The sequence below is a fragment of the Danio rerio genome, chromosome 5 (assembly GCF_049306965.1).
Source record: "Danio rerio strain Tuebingen ecotype United States chromosome 5, GRCz12tu, whole genome shotgun sequence".
In the NCBI taxonomy this organism is placed as follows: domain Eukaryota; kingdom Metazoa; phylum Chordata; class Actinopteri; order Cypriniformes; family Danionidae; genus Danio; species Danio rerio.
In genome coordinates, this window is record NC_133180.1 from 22,769,888 (window position 1) to 22,788,094 (window position 18,207).

The 18,207-nt window shown below is 36.7% G+C and overlaps 1 protein-coding gene across 1 annotated transcript; it reads left to right on the top strand.

Moving 5' to 3' along the window:
* The first annotated feature begins 14,596 nt into the window (after window positions 1-14,596).
* Window positions 14,597-17,256, top strand: shisa2a (shisa family member 2a). Its single transcript, NM_001003631.1, is given in 2 exon segments — window positions 14,597-14,962; window positions 16,515-17,256. Coding segments are annotated over 2 exon segments (777 nt in total). The 5' UTR covers window positions 14,597-14,673; the 3' UTR covers window positions 17,003-17,256.
* Window positions 17,257-18,207: the final 951 nt, after the last annotated feature.

Here is an 18,207-nt window from a genome sequence, read left to right on the forward strand (position 1 = left end):
AGCTTGAGATTGGTACTCCTAATTAGTGTGAGAAAAATTAAGAAAAAACTGAGAAAAAAATCACATACCCAGCCAAGATAAAGAAATGAAATAATTGTAGGAGACCAGGAATGGGGTTAAGCAGTGGTGCAGTAGGTAGTGCTGTCGCCTCACAGCAAGAAGGTTGCTGGGTCGCTAGTTTGAGCCTCGGCTCAGTTGGCGTTTCTGTGTGGAGTTTGCATGTTCTCCATGCGTTCGTGTGGATTTCCTACAGGTGCTCCGGTGCGGTACAGGTGAATTGGGTATAGGCTAAATTGTCTGTTGTGTATGAATTTGTGTGGATATTTCCCAGAGATGGGTTGTGGCTGGAAGGGCATCTACTGCATAAAAACTCGCTGGTTAATTTGCCGGTTCATTCCGCTGTGGTGACCCTGGATTAATAAAGGGACTAAGCCGACAAGTAAACGAATGAATGAATGAATGAATGAATGAATGAGACCAGGAATGACTAACACAATTTTTCTTTTTTAGTTACATGACTGAAACTTTTAGTCAAAGAACCGACATTTGTCCCCTACAAAAATGTCAACAATTAAAAATTTTTGAACTATATCACAGATTTTGTGAGATGATGACAAATACAAAGTGGTCATTTGGTGGTTAAGGTTGTAACACATACTGGGGTAAGTTGTAACCAGGCACGTGCACACATAGGGCTCAACCTGTGCAGTGCATATGCCCTTTTTAGACTTGGATAGAAAGTGCCCTTCCAAAATCATCTGAAGTGCCACAGTGAAATGAACCGCAAACTTAAATGCATATGCTTTACGCAGCGGATCTCCTTCCAGCCGCAACCCATCACTGGGAAACATCCACACATACACTATGGACAAATTAGCCTAATCAATTCACCTGTACCGCATGTCTTTGGGCTGTGGGGGAAACCGGAGCACCCAGAGGAAACCCACACCAACGCCACGCCACGGGGAGAACATACAAACTCCACACAGAAACGCCAACTGACCCAGCCGAAGCTCAAACCAGCGACCTTCTTACTGAGAGGTGCACGTGCTAATCACTACACCCCAAAACAGTTTAGTAAATAGAAATATGAAAGTGATGTGATTGGATTAAACATTTTTAATTTCAACAATTTTTTTTTTTTATTCTTTGGGATAAACAAACACAAATACAACTTATTAAAATAATATAATTGATTTATTAAAAAATTAAGTCAATTATTAAAAATATTTTATAAACAAAAAAACAGACAATGAAACTGCAAATTTTGTACAATATTCATTTTATTTAATTTCTCTTCGCCTTAGACCCTTATTTTTCAGGGGTCGCCTGCACTATGGAGTTAGATTAGTATCTAAAGTAATTAACTCAAATGACACAATAGCCGCATTTCCACTATCAGGCCAGTGCGAGCCAGGGCTTTTATCGGGCCAGGCCGGGCCAATCGCCCGGGAGGTTGAGCAGTGAGGCCGAAATCATGTCGCCTTTCCACTGTGGGGCTAGTAGCCGCAGCGCGTCACGCAAACCCCGCCCCCAGAACATCCCCCGAATCAAACGTCACTCAAACCGCCCACTTCAGCGAGAATCATGCAGATAAAGCACATCATCACGAAACTATTAAAATTAGGACAACTAAAACAAACAAATGACACGTTACTATACAGCAGTACAACGCATGTCTATACGCACATGCCTGTGTGTTTTCATTCATCATATTCATTTACTCGCCGACCGACTATTGGCATCGAAATCCAGTGGTCTTGCCACCAACGGAGGGACCCGGAGCGCAGGGAGCGCACACATCCATAATATAACACCACATATATAAAATTCTCCGTTAATAACTTGATATAAAATGTATTTTATAACATCCTCTTGACAGAATCTGTCCAACATTCATCCCAATGCTCCGGAGAAAACTGAAACATGATTTTTTTCCCTATAGGCTTTATGACACTTAATAGGTGATTCCCTTTATTTAAAGATGTTGCTTATTATATCTTAAGTAAAGGAAAGTGTTCAGAGTTTCTGCACATAAGAGCAGCACGTAATAAAATATAGCCTATAATTCGTTGCGCTCAGCAGCCACTAATAAAGCTCTTTATGTATTTAAAATTTCCTTTTTTAATTTTACCACGTTATATAAAAACATACACACTTGTTTGAGGACACAGAACACATTTTATACTTGCAGTTTTCCCCGTCAAAAAAGTGCTGCGCAGCTGCAGACAGAAAAAAAGGTCGCCTAGTTTCTGCGTTCACTCACCCCGAAAATGCTCTGTTTGCATGATTTGATTAATTTCATCGTATCCAAATACTTTATAAATAATATTTAAAACATTCTCCGGTGTTCATTTATTTATTTATTTATTTATTTTAGAAAATATCTAAAATCTTTTTTTTAAAAGAGGCTTTTGAAAAATGAAAGTTTAATATAAATTTAAAACAGTTTGATTTAGTACCTAATTGTTATAGCTATAGCTTTTGTTAGTTTTATATTGGTTTATTTATTTAATGTGTTTTTTATAGGCCTATCTGATATTTGTAATTCTTTAAATTATTTCAATATAGGGCTATTTTATCTAGATATGACACTATTGTTTTGAGCCTACAAAAGTGGACATGAAATTTGTAAAGTTTAATGTCTTACTGTTGTATTCATATAGTGTATTATCACCAAAATAAATTAAAACAATAAAAATAAAAGAAAAAAGCCGCTCGCGGCATCAACAGAGCTATGAATGGAGCGCTCTTTTTTCGGTCTCACACACATACACATTACACAGGCATCTAAACGCGCAAAAACACACTTAATAAACTTGACAAAACCTCTTGAAAACCTTTACTGTCAGCTGTGTCTTTAATATGGTGTAAAGATTATTATGTGTTATTGAAACATCAAAGATGCAGCAAAGAAAGATCATTTTATGCAACAGCCTTACATTTAAAAGAGAAACATAAGGGCGATCATATGCAAAAAAGACCCCAGCCTATAATTTGTTCCAGATGTTTTCTTTCCCTTATTTATTTATTTATTTATTTATTTATTTGTTTGGCGCATGTACTCGGGTGCGATCGGAAAACTGTGCCCGCCTCTCCTTTCACTCCGCCCCGAAGCCCCGGCTGGCCCTCTTTGGCCCAAGGTATTCGGCGGGCCGAAAAGGCCGGCCGCTGGCCCCAAGAAAGCCCCGCTTTGGCCCGATTAGGCCCCGGAAGTGACAGTGGAAACGCCACTGGCCTTGTCTCGCCCTGGCTCGCTCGCTTTAGGCGCGATAGTGGAAACGCGGCTAATGTACACATGCGTAGCCAAATTCACACACATAAAACCAAAATCAATGCGCAAAATATTTTATACATTCACAAAAAAGATTCACGTGCACAAAATATAAATAAAAATACAATTCAGAAATGCAAAATTGAGCAGATTGCGCAAAAGCTGTGCAGAGTGGGTCACATCGAAGACAGATCTCAGCTGATTGGCTGAAAGGTACGAGTCATCTGCTGCTACCAGGAGAGTGTCAAAAATACACACACATCCAGGGGGAGTCATACGTGAAGGAGGATTTGCACATTTTCATTCAGGATAAACTCGCAAATTTGAAACATTCAAAACTTTCTGCACACTGTGTGTTATTTGTACATGGTGTTTTGCATTTGTGAAATGTATTTAATGAACATGTATTTTTATTTTTGTGCACGTGAATCGTTTTTTTGAATATATATATATATATACATATTTTGCACACTTGAATTTGGTTTTATGCTACGCATGAATTTTGCGTGAATTACTTTAGACACTAATCTGACTCTATACGTCACAGCAAAATGAACTGCTAACTATTCCAGCATGTTTTATGCAGCGGATGCCCTTTTAATCACAACCCAATACTGGGAAACACCCATAAACTCATTCACACACTCATACAGTCGTGCCAATTTAGCTTATTCAATTCAACTATAGTGCATGTCTTTGAACTGTGGGGGAAAACGGAGCACCCAGAGGAAACCTACACAAACACGGAGAGAACATGCAAACTCCACACATAAATGTCAACAGACCCAGCCGGGACCCGAACCAGCAAACTCTTCTTGCTGTGAGGTGACAGTGCTAACCACTGAGCCACTGCGCTGTCCTTTTCACCATGATTTTACACCTATTTAGATTATATTTTAACTGCAATGTCTTGCTTTACCGTTTGGATGGGGGTCCATAATAACTGTGATGATCATATTTGGGCATCTGAATCTACAAGATTGAATCCCCTGCTTCAGACAACCCAAAACATATCTGGAAACTTCATTAACCTTTACCTGCACTCACACACACGCAGCACAGGGGGGTTTGCTCCTGCAGGGTGGCCTGACCAGATTTGCCTAATTGCTTGGGAGGACCCCCATCGCTTGACCCATTGTTTCCATAATGACCTCCCGACCCTTAGGCTGAGTTTTCTGATAACAGGCCCGCTAATGAACAACATTAACATACAGCTCATCCAGCTTAAGCTAAATTCCCTCTCAAATACCCGCCAATGTCCTACACAAAAGCACCAAACATACTGAAATATCAGACAACAATGATAACTGCTGGTAACTGACTGCAGTTAAGAGCAAAGGGGAATTTTATTCAAATCAAGGCTGAGGGGATTCAAGAAATGCTGTGCTTCATCCGATTATGCCTACATCTGTAGGCTACTACATAGCTTCAGTGTGTAAAAAAAGTAAAATGTCCAAATCTATAGGCAGAATGTTCCCACTACTTTTAGCAAAACTCTGAAATGTAAATTCGTGTTCAAAAATTAAAGAACAAGGAACAATTTCCTAAATTTTAAGGTCACTTGTTATCTAATACGAGGAAAAGCGCAGTTTTTAAAGATATTTAATGAGTTGCAAACACAAAATCTAGGTACAAAATCAAAAACAAAGGCACAAAATCTGCCACCTTTTCAGATGGTACATTTTTGTTTCTAACAGATCCTAAAAGGTAGATATTAATACCTTTCATTTATGAATTTTCTTTTCAGCTTAGTCCCTTTATTAATCTGGGGTCGCCACGGCGAAATGAACCGCAATCTTGACCAACATCTGTTTACGCAGCGGATACCCTTCCAGCCACAACCCATCTCTGGGAAACATCCATACACACTTATTCACACTCATACACCATGGATAATTTAGCCTGTACCACATGTCTTTGGGCTGTCGGGGAAACCGGAGCACATGGAAACTCCACACAAAAATGCCAACTGACCCAGCCGAGGCTCGAACCAGCAACCTTCTTGATGTGAGGCGACATAACTACCTACTGTGCCACTGCGCTGCCATATTAATACCTTTCTCATGTGTTACCATAGAGGTCCAAAATTGTACCCTAATGGTACTATTGAGCACCTGTATAGTACAAAAAGACTTTGAAAAGGTATGGACTTTTTAAAAAGGTATAGCACCATAATGACAAAATTTGTATACTGAAAACAAACAAAAAAACTAATTATACTAACTGGGACACAATTACACTATTCACTAATCAAATTTAGACAACGCTTTCAGAAACATCCCAGTTACTGGTGTTATAAATCATAAATATCTGGCAGCCTGACTTTACCATTTTCATGACTCTTTCTGGGTTTTAAATCTGTGAATTGGAAATTGCATTGTTAATGTTGCTTAATATGATCTTTAGAACATCAATACCTCATTCAAGACATCCAAAAGGGTTGGTAATTCCCGAAAGATGAAGACAGGATAATGCAGATAATCTCAATGAGTGTCTTGAAAGGGAAGCCCAGACTCCTGATCTAAACCTCATTTAAAATATCATGAACTTATGGCTAACAAACTCATTACACTCAGTGAACTGTGGAAGAAACTAAAGAACAGACTATTTGTGAGAGGTGCATGTATGAATGATTTCTGAACTGTACATCCAGTGGACTATCCTATAAGGCCACAGGAGAAAGTTTGTGAACAGAATGAACAGCATTGCCACATGGCACATGGCAATATGACAGATGTGAAACGTATTAAAATTCATATACTGTAGACAAATTACTTCAGAAGAACTACAGAGTCAGTGATTTCAAGCACAGCCATGGAGTTTGTTAACTACATTTCTGAGAGATGGGCCTTCAAGCTAATATGTTTCAGAGTAGAGATTCAGATAACGTAAACAGACATGAATCAGACCCTTCAGGTTAATGATAGAATCTTGAATGTTCTGAATGCTCTCTAACACTTTAGTCAGCTCAATCTGACTATATAATTTCATGTCTCTCATTCCTGCAATTTTAATGTAAGCACATTCATGTACCAACATGTTCGTTCTTGGAGCCAGAAATATGATGTTCTTTTTCCCCAAACATAAAAACATTTTATATTTGTTATTTTATTAATCAATAAATAATTTTTATGAATAATGTTTTTTTGTTTGTTTTTTTAGACACAGTGGGGCAGTAGGTATGGCTGTCGCCTCACAGCAAGAAGATCACTGATTCAAGAATTGGCTGGGACAGTTGGCGTTTCCGTGTGGAGTTTGCATGTTCTCCCTGCGTTCGTGTGGGTTTCCTCTGGGTAATCCAGTTTCTCCCACAGTTCAAAGACATGCGGTGAATTGGGTGTGCTAAATTGTCCGTATGTGTATGAGTGTGTATGGATGTTTTCCAGAGATGGAATGCAGCTGGAAGGACATTCGTTGCATAAACCATGTGCTGGATAAGTTGGCAGTTCATTCTGCTGTGGCGACCCCAGATTAATAAAGGGACTAAGCCGAAAAGAAAATGATTGAATGTATTTTTTAATTGTTGATAAATTTTGCGTGGGTTTCCTCCGGGTGCTCCAGTTTCCCCCACAGTCCAAAGACATGCGGTACAGGTGAATTGGGTAGGCTAAATTGTCTATAGTGTATGAGTGTGTGTGTGAATGAGTGTGTGTGTATGGATGTTTCCAAGAGATGGGTTGCGGCTGGAAGGGCATCCGCTGCGAAAAAACATGCTGGATAAGTTGGCGGTTCATTCCGCTGTGGCAACCCCGGATTAATAAAGGGACTAAGTCGAAAAGAAAATGAATGAATAAAATTGAAGTGGTAACATTTTAAATGGTTTAGACTGACTTAAGAAATTGGATATATGTACTTAATATAGAAATACAAGTCAATATACAGTAGATGCTAATAAAAATGTAACAATATTGAAATATATTTATAATATATTAAAAATACCCCAAGGAATTAATACCATGCAAAGAACAAACATTGCACCTATAGACATATTTTTTTGTAATTGATTTACTAGTTAAATCTATATTCAAAATACAGCCATGTCACGTGTTCACCTATAATGAAAATCTACATTGTAGAAATGCACAAATACAAATTCTCTCAGCTGACAGAGCTGATTATTCACTAGTGTGGTCCCTTTTTTAAAATAAAAATACATATTTGTACCTTAAAGTATCATTTTTGTACCTTTAGTGTACACTTTTGTACCTTTTTTAGGGTTTTTAAAGATATTTTTGAAATAAATACAAATAAAGCTAATTCTTCATTCAACAATTTCCTTCTGGGTTACTTATATCAATAATAAACTAATTTACTCAAATTAACCTTTATAATATTAACAATGAATTCACAAAAAAATGCTTCTCTGTCCACAAATAAAACTAGGTGTAACCAGATAATTGCATTAAGATTTTAGAAGTTGCACTTCACAAAAACTTAAGAGAGCAAACTGCAGTTCTTCTCATCATTGTCATCCAATTCATAATAATTCCACTCAAGAGCAGTTTGTTTAATCACCTGTGAAATTGACTGATTTTTGTCAGTTTATTATAAAAAATTATGGTCAAACTGTACCCTGACTCAATTTTGGCTTTATTTTTGGTGTCAGATATGAAGCTATCTAAACTTAAGCATGCAGTGCTCTGGTTTGTAACATTTAGCACATATTTGTTGTACTTGACTGGAAACAAACAAACAAACAAACAAACCAAAATCTCCCCACTGCTCAGCATTGATAAACCAATGTGCTGCCTGCAGCTTGAAAAGGTTGACATTCCCTTAAAAACCTTCTCTTCAAAAAAAAAAGTGTAGCATGGAAGCCTTTTATTAAAGCTGTAAATGAACCAAACACTGTTAAAAAAATCTGTTAATTAACAGTTTCCATATTTTGTGATTCAAGTGTTTTCCATTTATTTACGGTTGTGAATTGCATTGGATGTTGATCTCTCACTGGGCTATTTTGATTAAATGTTATTTTATTTCCATTCTTGTATTACTATTGCTACGTTTACTATTAATTTTATATTATGGCTGTGTAAATAAATAACATGCAGTTTTCAAAAATATTGAAAGTGCTTTATTTCCACTACATTTTAAGTTTCAGACACAGCCTTTTTATCCATTTAATGGATCGGCTACAAAGCACACGTTTGTATCATCAATAATTAAGAGTGCGGGTAAAACAGATAGAAAAATCAGGACCGGAGAGGTTTGATTTAAAAAAAAACTAAATAAACTTGAGCTTAATTCAACGTTCATTCATTCATTCATTTTCTTGTCAGCCTAGTCCTTTTATTAATCTGGGGTCGCCACAGCGGAATGAACCGCCAACTTATCCAGCAAGTTTTTACGCAGCGGATGCCCTTGCAGCCGCAACCCATCCCTGGGAAACATCCACACATACACACACACACTCATACACTACAGACAATTTAGCCTAACCAATTCACCTGGGGCCTTATGTACGAAGACTTGCGTGGAAATCTTACTAAAACATTGCGTACGCACAAAGCTGTAAATGTGCGTACGCAGAAAAAAATTCAGATGTATGAAACACTGCGTACGCCGAATCTCACGCATATTCTTTTGTACATCTGAATGAACGTGAAACTGAGCGCAACATGCACGAGCACAAAACCCCTCCCTGCCTCCTCCCCCGTATGAATATGCTAATGACTATGCTAATGGCAAAACCCAACGAAAAAGCAACGGCAAAATCAAGCAAAAAGAGAAACTTTGAACAGAATGTGAATTGGAGGTGCTGCTTTCGGAGGTAGACCGGAGAAAAGCGGTGTTATTTGCAAGTTTGTTCTCCGGAATTAACAACAAAAGAAAAAAATAGAGTGGGAGAGTTTAGCTGATGCAGTTAACACAGTTGGGTCTGAACATCGCACTGAGTGCATTAAAAAAGAAATAGTGTGGTTTATAACTGAAAAATGTTGCAGCACCCTTAGCAGTCTCAGTGGCGCACCTCATAAGAAACATGTGATCACGTACTGACATGTTCGAGCATAATATCGGCTCGAATCCAGCGTTTAATGAATTCTTTATTTTTTTCCCCGCTACATATCAGATTTTGCCCACTATTTATCACGAGAAAGACAAGTAGGAATCATCAATAAGTTTGTGCATCATATTTTATTTGCACATTTATTGAATGGAAATGTTTCTGATTCACGCATGCAAATTCATCTTCAGATAGTGTCTTTATAGCAATGAGCGTGCGGTAGATCGCTCAGATTACATTGGGAAAACAGGCGACCGCTGCAAATTGTGCTTTAATGTTTAGCTGGTCAACTGTATGGTATGGAAATCTTACATACCTGCTATATGAACCCGTCTCATAAAGCTGCCATTGCAAGGCTCAGACACTTTGTAGAGAGGAATTTAACACAACTGCCTCTAGGAGTCGCCAATGGAAATAAAACAGACACGCACAAAAAATGTGCGTACGCCTGCCAGAAAGCTGCCGTGAACCTGCGCACATTCCCACGTTCAGTTCATTGTTAGTAAATCCAAACGTGAGCGATTCTGAGCGTGAAACCTGGCGTACGCAAAGTTTTTGTGCGTACGCAGCGTTGATACATGAGGCCCCTGGGCTGTGAATTTGGACTGTGGTGGAAACCAGAGTACCCAGAGGAAACCCACGCAAACGCAGGGAAAACATGCAAACTCCACACAGAAACACCAACTGAGCCGAGGATCAAACCAGCGACCTTCTTGCTCTGAGGCGAACATGCTACCCACTGCGCCACTCTTAATTAAACGTTATAATGCAAAAAATTGCACACATATATTAATACAGCTGTTCTGTGTCAGTTAAATCAGTTGACTGTTGAAAATCTACATTTTTATCCCAACTGGTTAAGTTATTAAAGAAATAACTGATTAAAGGTGAAAAATAACCCAACAAAGCATTAATATTTTTAACTCAACCACTGGGTTAAATAAATAACTCAATATTTTTTAGAGTGATAGCTGAGCATATAGTCCATTGCTTTATTTTAGGTGCGAATAATGATATTTAAAAAAAAACCTGAAACTTTTTTACTTCCTCCTTCAGTTCCTCTCAAAGTCTCTCCTTCCAGAGTTTCTTTTATTTCTCACTTCCACTGTTTATTATTCTCTCTCTCTCTCTCTCTCTCTCTCGTCTCCATTCCAGTTCTGTAATCCTCCCAGAAATGCCACCAAATGGTGTCCCGTTACAGTAATTTTGTTTCTTAGAAAATACATTTACCATCTGGAGCTCACACACATACACAAACGTATAGTACATGCATAAACACACACACACACGATGGTCCTCTGGTCTCAGCCCATGAGATGTAAGTACTTCCATAGCATCTAGTTAAAGTGAATGAGTCAGTCATATTCAATAAGGCCAGTCTGTCACACCCGCAGGAGACAGGCTTTGTTGACCTGATGCTAATGTGTCAGTTATCAGACAATGGCAATTTACGGTCTTTTGTGCGAGGACTAATCTCTGTTAATAGCTTGACACAATCAGGTCTGCCCAGCTGCAACAAGGATTTTTTGTGAACGACAGTGTGTGTTGTTGTTTTTAGGATACAGTATAGGTAAAATGTGAATGGAGGTCAGATCTTTTTGAATAAACAGTATATTTGGAAATGGTGAAATGACAAATGTTTAGGGAAGTTCATTCACCTAAAAGTAGATGGTGAGATATTATATTAATTAAAAATAAAATAACACTGATTTATTTGAACAGCGTGTGAGTTTGGTGAACGGTCAGATGAATGTCAAATGAAAATTTTTCACACTAAAACGAGTCCAAAGACATGCGCTTTAGGTAAATTGAATAAGCTAAATTGGCAGCAGTGTATGTGAGTGTTTGCTAAAGTGTGTGGGTGTTTCCCAGAGTTGGGTTGAGGCTGAAAGGGCCTCCAATGCATAAAACATGTGCTGAATAAGTTGGCGGTTAATTCCGCTGTGGCAACCCCTGATTAATAAAGGGACTAGGCTAAAAAGAAAATGAATAAAAATGAATCAACATAATTATGAAGGTCTCTAGATTCATCCAAACAAAACAAATATTTCAATAAATCTATAGTTTTTTCTCTACTTTGTCAAAAGTTAATGTGCCAACTATAGCTGCCGGTGAGCAATACACAATAAAAGTACATAAATCATGGAAAATTAGGAAATAGTTTATAAGTTAATAAATAAAGGTTATTGGTTCATTGGTCTTGTTTAATGTTTTTTTTTTTTACTTTCATAATACCCAATCTAAAACATCCAAACATAACTTAATATATATAATATCATATATAACTTAATAAATATAAGATATTTACTTTAAATTTGCCTATATATATATATATATATATATATATATATATATATATATATATATATATATATATATATATATATATAATTTGATACACAGCTAAATCTTTAAAGTAAAATTAACTTCTTTCACTGGTCCCACTCCCACAAAGACAAAGAGAGTTTAAGTAATACTAGAGCCGAGTTAAAGTGCTGACTGAAAAGAGAATGATGAACTCCTGCTGATAAAAAGCAGAAAACTAAAACTGTATTCAGTCACAACCTTAGACCCTGCTGTACACACAAACACAGGTATTGTCTAAATTGCAGCTTTTTCTACACAGACTGTTCATCCACACAAAAACACAAACACTTTAATCCAAAATCTTGAATCTCTAGTCAAGGTGAAGATATCAAGAGTGCCAGGGACTGTGTTTTTAGAAAATGGAGAATTTTTTTTTTGTTTGTTTACAAAAATAACATTGGACAGGGCCTTGGAGGAACTCAACTGAAAACTCAATAAATCTCTTCATATTGGGTTCATATTGAATGGTCTTCTAGTTTTAATTATAATAAATGTGTTTTGGGTTATCAATTAATCTGTTGAAAGCAGTTGTTTTGCGTTAGAATGCCAAATGTTCTCCTCCTGATGTGCAAATTTTACATTGAAGGGTTCTTACAAAATATTTGTCCACCGGAAAAACAAAAGAAAAACCTGGTGAAAATAAATGCAAAACATGTTAATATAGGACACTATTAACAAGGCTACATGCATGAAACCATTTTTTTTTCTTCATTTGGGCACAAATGGGTTAATGATTTAAAAACATTATATAATGTATATACATTTTTCACAAGGACACACTTGGGGACAGCATAAATGCAAACAATAAAATGCTTGCCAATTAATATTACCCAAACTACGTTAAGAATAGATTAATTTACATTGAGAATGAACATTAATTTAAACAAATGCTCAGTTAGTTAACAGATTCTCACATTTCAGGATTCATGGGGGTTTTCTATTAATTTATCTAAATTTATTTATATTTATTTATTTTAATCACCTTTTATTGACCTTGCCAGTAGTCTGAAACAATTTATCTTGGACTGTCATGTAAATTAAAGTTGAAAATGCTATTTCAAAGTGTAAATAAACAAGAAACATGTTAAACATAAGATGAACAGTTTTACCTGACATGTTTTATGCCCTGAATTGTCTAAGTCAGTGGTTCTCAAACTGTGGTACGTGTACCCCTAGTGGTACGCGGGTTTCCTTCTAGTGGTACACGGAGGAATGAAATATGTCTTGTACATGCAACATATAATTCAAAATGTATTAAAAATTATGTATATAATATGCCATATATTATATATAGGTTATATTTCTGAGGTAATCTGCCAGGTTTTTTAACTGTGCAGAGTTGTAGCTGCTTTACTGGTCCAACTACGCTACGGTATTTCAATGCTGCTCATTTTGGTGGTACTTGGAGAGACAATGTTTTTCTAAGGTGGTACTTGATAGAAAAAAAGTTTGAGAACCACTGGTCATGGGTGCCCAAACTTATGAAGGGAAAAAAATCAAAACTTGATTGAGGGTGGTTGGCCAAAGCTAAATATACCAAACTGTATCACATTATGGTAACTTACAAATTTAAAAATACTGTACTTACAACACAATAAAACCACAAAAAATCTCATTTATAACACAATCCATGCTTTTAAAAAAAAAAAAAAATAGCCATTTTTCACTCAATAGTGAATTATATATCCTATAAGTGTGGCTTTCGCAACGTGCCACACACATATACTGTATGCCTAGATATAAATTTCTAGATCTAAAAATGTGCTTAAGGGTTTTGTGACTTTTTAAAAAATGCAATTAATTCACAACATTTAATTAAAACATTTAATTTCAGTTTGCCTTTTTGTAGTTCATCAATAAAACAAACAAACCTAGGATTGTGTTAAATTAGTGACGATCTCTGTTGAAGGCATTCACCCCAACCTTACACATTATTCTCAGATGGGGGAATGGTGGGCCAAATGAAAGGTTACCATAGGCCAACTTTGGCCCGTGGTGGGCCCTAGTTTGGGCATCACTGGTCTAAATCGAGTTATTATTACTGAAAAATATATTAGTTTATTTAAAAGAGTGAGTATCCCTGTTGTAACTTCCAACTTTTATGTAGACTTAATTTCATATTTAATCACAAGTTCACTTACTTAATTTTTAAATCAACAGGATTACTCACTTCTTTAAATAAAGTCGACAAATCGCTTTTAACAGTGAAATCCACAATGCTTTATATTAATAATAATACACCTAAATGTTAAAATTTTCAGAAGGTTTGTGTTTAATTTTGTACAACAAACAATTGTGGGCTGTTTTACCGTTCTCGTTTTCTTGTAATTTGGATTCCAATCCAAGAAGCACTGCATTGGTGTCATAGTTGCGAACTAATGAGTGTGTGTTTTAAGATGTTCATTGATAGTGAATTGACCTCCTGTCTCAGATAAAGTAAACAGAGACAGACAAGCACAGTCTGTAACCTTTAACCCCACATAGGCACACATTTACAAAAGGCTCCATCCGTCTGAAGACGTGAATAGGCATGCAATTTGTATCTAAGCTATGTATCGGACATACAAATTGTGAATATTTAGGTTTTAAAAAAAAAAAAAGTAGAGTACATTTATGTGAATGGTATGCTGTAAAATTCACATATACTGTAAAAAGAAATAGATTTTGATGTGATTAAAGTTTTAATTTGTGTTCCTTAAGATGCATTTTGAGTTAGCTCATCATCCCTTGTCATACTTTGTATACAGTAATTAGCAGTGCAAACATACAAATAAACAACCTTGCCAAACACTAAACCCCGCCTAAATTTAAATGCAGATGAGCGATAACGAGGGACCAATGGGGGGAGGGGCTGCTAATGTACATGTACGTGTGTGTGTGTGTGTGTGTGTGTTTGCGGGGGGTGGGGGGGTCCAGCGAGCACTTAAATCCCGCCTGAACACAGAAACTCCAGATCAGATACTAATACTCGCTTGGGGAAACTTCGAGGAGACTTCACTTAACTTCAGGACATACAACAAACCCAAAGATGAAGTCATCGGCATCTTGCGCGCTCCTTCTGCTGGCATCAGTCGTTCTACCGCTGTCTTCTGCGTTATCGGGGGAATATTGCCACGGTTGGACGGATTCCTTCAACTCTTGGCACCGGGGATTCCAATGTCCCGAGCGCTATGATGGCGAGGACGCACGCTATTGCTGCGGGACGTGCGCGCTCAGGTACTGCTGTACGTACGCGGAGGCGCGCCTCGATCAGAGCACCTGCGACACCGGTACCGAGTCCGAAAGCACAGACGACATGAGAAAAGTGACTGAAAGTGGTGAGTATTTGTGTAAAAAGCTTATTTCTTTCTTGTTTACAGTAGTGTAATGAGTTAACTAAGTTAAAATAACTTTTATCCAATCGATTTCCATTGCATTAACCATTTGACTGCCCAATTTAAAGTGATTTAAAGAAAGACTTGTTTTAAATAATGGTTTACACACACAGCATTATTGGTTTACAAAAAAATAAAAATAAATAAATCAAACAAACATAATCCTGTTGAACTACAACACTTAATTTGGGTTTTATTGTAAAAAATAAATAAATAAGAAAACATCTCAAATGAGAATCTGAAATATTTTTAAAGAATAAAGATGATTTAGTATCCAAAATGTTTTATTTTGATTATTTAAAAAAATGAATTAGTCTTACACTTCACATTTTTAGATTTTTCACAGTCTATGTATTAATTCCGGCACTTTTACCACAAACTGACATATCAACCATTTGCTAGAGGCATAACACACTGAGTGTGTTAAGAGGAGTTGAGAAATGCAGTCCAAAAAAAAAAAAAAATTGGTGGGGTAGTTAAAGGGTTAAAGAAAGTTTGACTGATCAAATACATTTTCAGATCTCATTAAAAATATTTAAAAATACAAAAATGACATATTCCTAATTGGAAATTTAGTTACTATATTTGGTAGAATATGACCACTTTGAGTAAAATATAACATTATCTAAAGTTTAAAATTGTAAATGGTTTTGAGCCCTTTTTTCATCCTGAAATTGACTTTTTGGGCACATTTTTACAGTCAAAAAATTAAAATAGTGGCAACATTTAAATTGTCTGGGTTCATTCAAGGTATTGATTTAAATAAACCTAATTACATTAATTTACGCACACACAAAACAAATTTTATTGGATGAATCAGGATAAAATAGCTATTTAAGGACACAATTGCAGGTTTTTGTCTTTTTTTTTTGTAACTACACTATCGGTCAAAAGATTGGGGTCAGTCTTTTTATTTTTTATAATAAATCTTATTTAATAATTTAAATAAAATTACTCTGTTTATCAAGGCGGTTAAATACTTATTTATTAAATATTTATTTATTACTTATTTTTAAATGATATTATTACTCCAGTCATTATTGCTTTTATTACTGTTATCATGAATAATAATAATGATAATAATTAATAGCAGAGTGATTTAAGAAGGATTATGTGACTCTGAAGACTGGAGTAATAAAGTTAAAAAAATATGTTTAAAATCTCTGGAATAAATTATTAAATTAAATGATAAACTACTTCTAAACAGTTATTTTATAGTGCAAATACATTTCACAATTTTAAAATTTGTACTGAATTTTTGATTAAATAAATGCAGCCTTGGTGAGCAGGAGAAGCTTATTTTAAAACATTTACAAATCATACTGAGCCTAAACCTTTGACCAGTAGAGTATCTTTTCTATAATCTTTTGGAAAGATATTGATTGCAAATGAATGAAATGATGACATTTTTGTAACTCTCACTGGCAGATTTTCATCAAACTCTCATGAGTATTTTCAACACACATCTAATTTCATTTATTCTTATCTTCCCCAGTACCAACATATCTCCCCTTTGTGATTGTGGTGAGTGCGTTCCTGTCGTTTGTGCTGGTCGGTGCGATTGTATCTGTCTGCTGCTGCCAGTGTGTGAAGCCCAAAGCAAGCGATCATCCAGTGGGACCCTCCGCTGCTCAGACCAGCCTGCTGGAGTCTGGAGGTCCGTCAGTAGACAACTCCACCCCGTCCCGCACCTCCACGTCCGGCTCCTCCACGACAAACGCTCGCCCTCCGCCATCAGAGCTCAGTGTGAACCTCTACGGCCCCATGGCAAACTCATACCCAGCTCCTCAGCCCCAGCAATATGTTCCTCCGCTCTCTCAGGGGGCGCCACAGTTCTATCAGCCCTACATGAATTACGCTCTGCCTCCAGAACGCAGCATGCTCATGGCCCCTGCGTTCCTGGACAGCCGGTCAGCATTCGGACAACCGTTTCCTCAGGCTCCCATGCACACAGAGCCTATCTATCCCACTGTCACTATCTGAAGTTGTTCATAAAGCTATACACTTATATTTTTGGGACTACACATGGATTATTAATGTTTACTTTGCTTTTTTAAATGGCTTCCAAAGATATATTTACTTGCATACACAAACAATCAAGACTGATGTTATTATGTTGGTCATATTATTGCTTCTCATAGGAGTGTATTTGCATGAACGCTTGATTGTTTCTTCAGCAATCACAGATTGTAATGTTATTTATAAAAGATTAGAGAATAAATCTATTTTCATAGGCAATTTCTTTGACTCTTTTCTTATTTTTACTCAATAGTACACACAGGAACTTGTGAAAATGCACACAATAGTCCTTATACACTGTGGAAAAAAGCAATTGGTCACTTTATTTGAATAAAAAAAGAGTAAACCCAATGCCTTAAAAGCGACTTGTTGAGTTTAATTTAAAAAATTAAGTTGACAGAACTTAATTTTTGTAATCACACACAGTTTATTTCCTTAAAAAGCAACAGGTTTACTCACTTTATTAAGTAAAGTCAACTAATCACTTTAAAACACTCACACAATAGCCATTTTAAGAAGTTATTTACTCTCTTTCCTTATTGGAAGTATTTTAAGTCATGAAGTACAATAAATCATTCATATTTCATAAGATAAACATATAAAACTCAAGCAGCATTGGCTTGATTCTTTACATCTGGTTGACATTACAGCAGTGAAGTCACATGATCTTCCATTAAACTGAAGATCTCTCTGAAGAGAGATAAGAGAAGAGCGGTAAGAGGCTCTTTGTCCTGCAAAGAGCTTTGAGTTTTCCTTTACAGTATTTGTGATAGTAAAGCTCTCCAGCCGTGTGTGTGGCTGAGCAGGTTTTCGGTGTTTGTGTGGGGAGACGGCAGGGGGCACAGGACAAAAGATGCAGATCTCCTCACGCCCCTGAGAGTGGGATTAGTGCAGGTAAAGAGGGGTGTGTGAGTGGGATTAGGCTCTGGACGGCCCAGCTGGAGTTTAAGCAGATGCAGATGAGATCATTAACGAGCTGTAGACCAACCTACTGAGTTTCGGCCTCAATTCTGTTTTCATGTAAAACACTTAATGTGAAAAAGCAGAAGCTGAAGATACATGGATGTATGCAGCCACATTAATCTGATGAGGTAAATATCTGTAAATGCTAGCTATACTTACTACACGTAAATGTCTACTTTTCCTTATTCTCACACTGTAGAAATGTT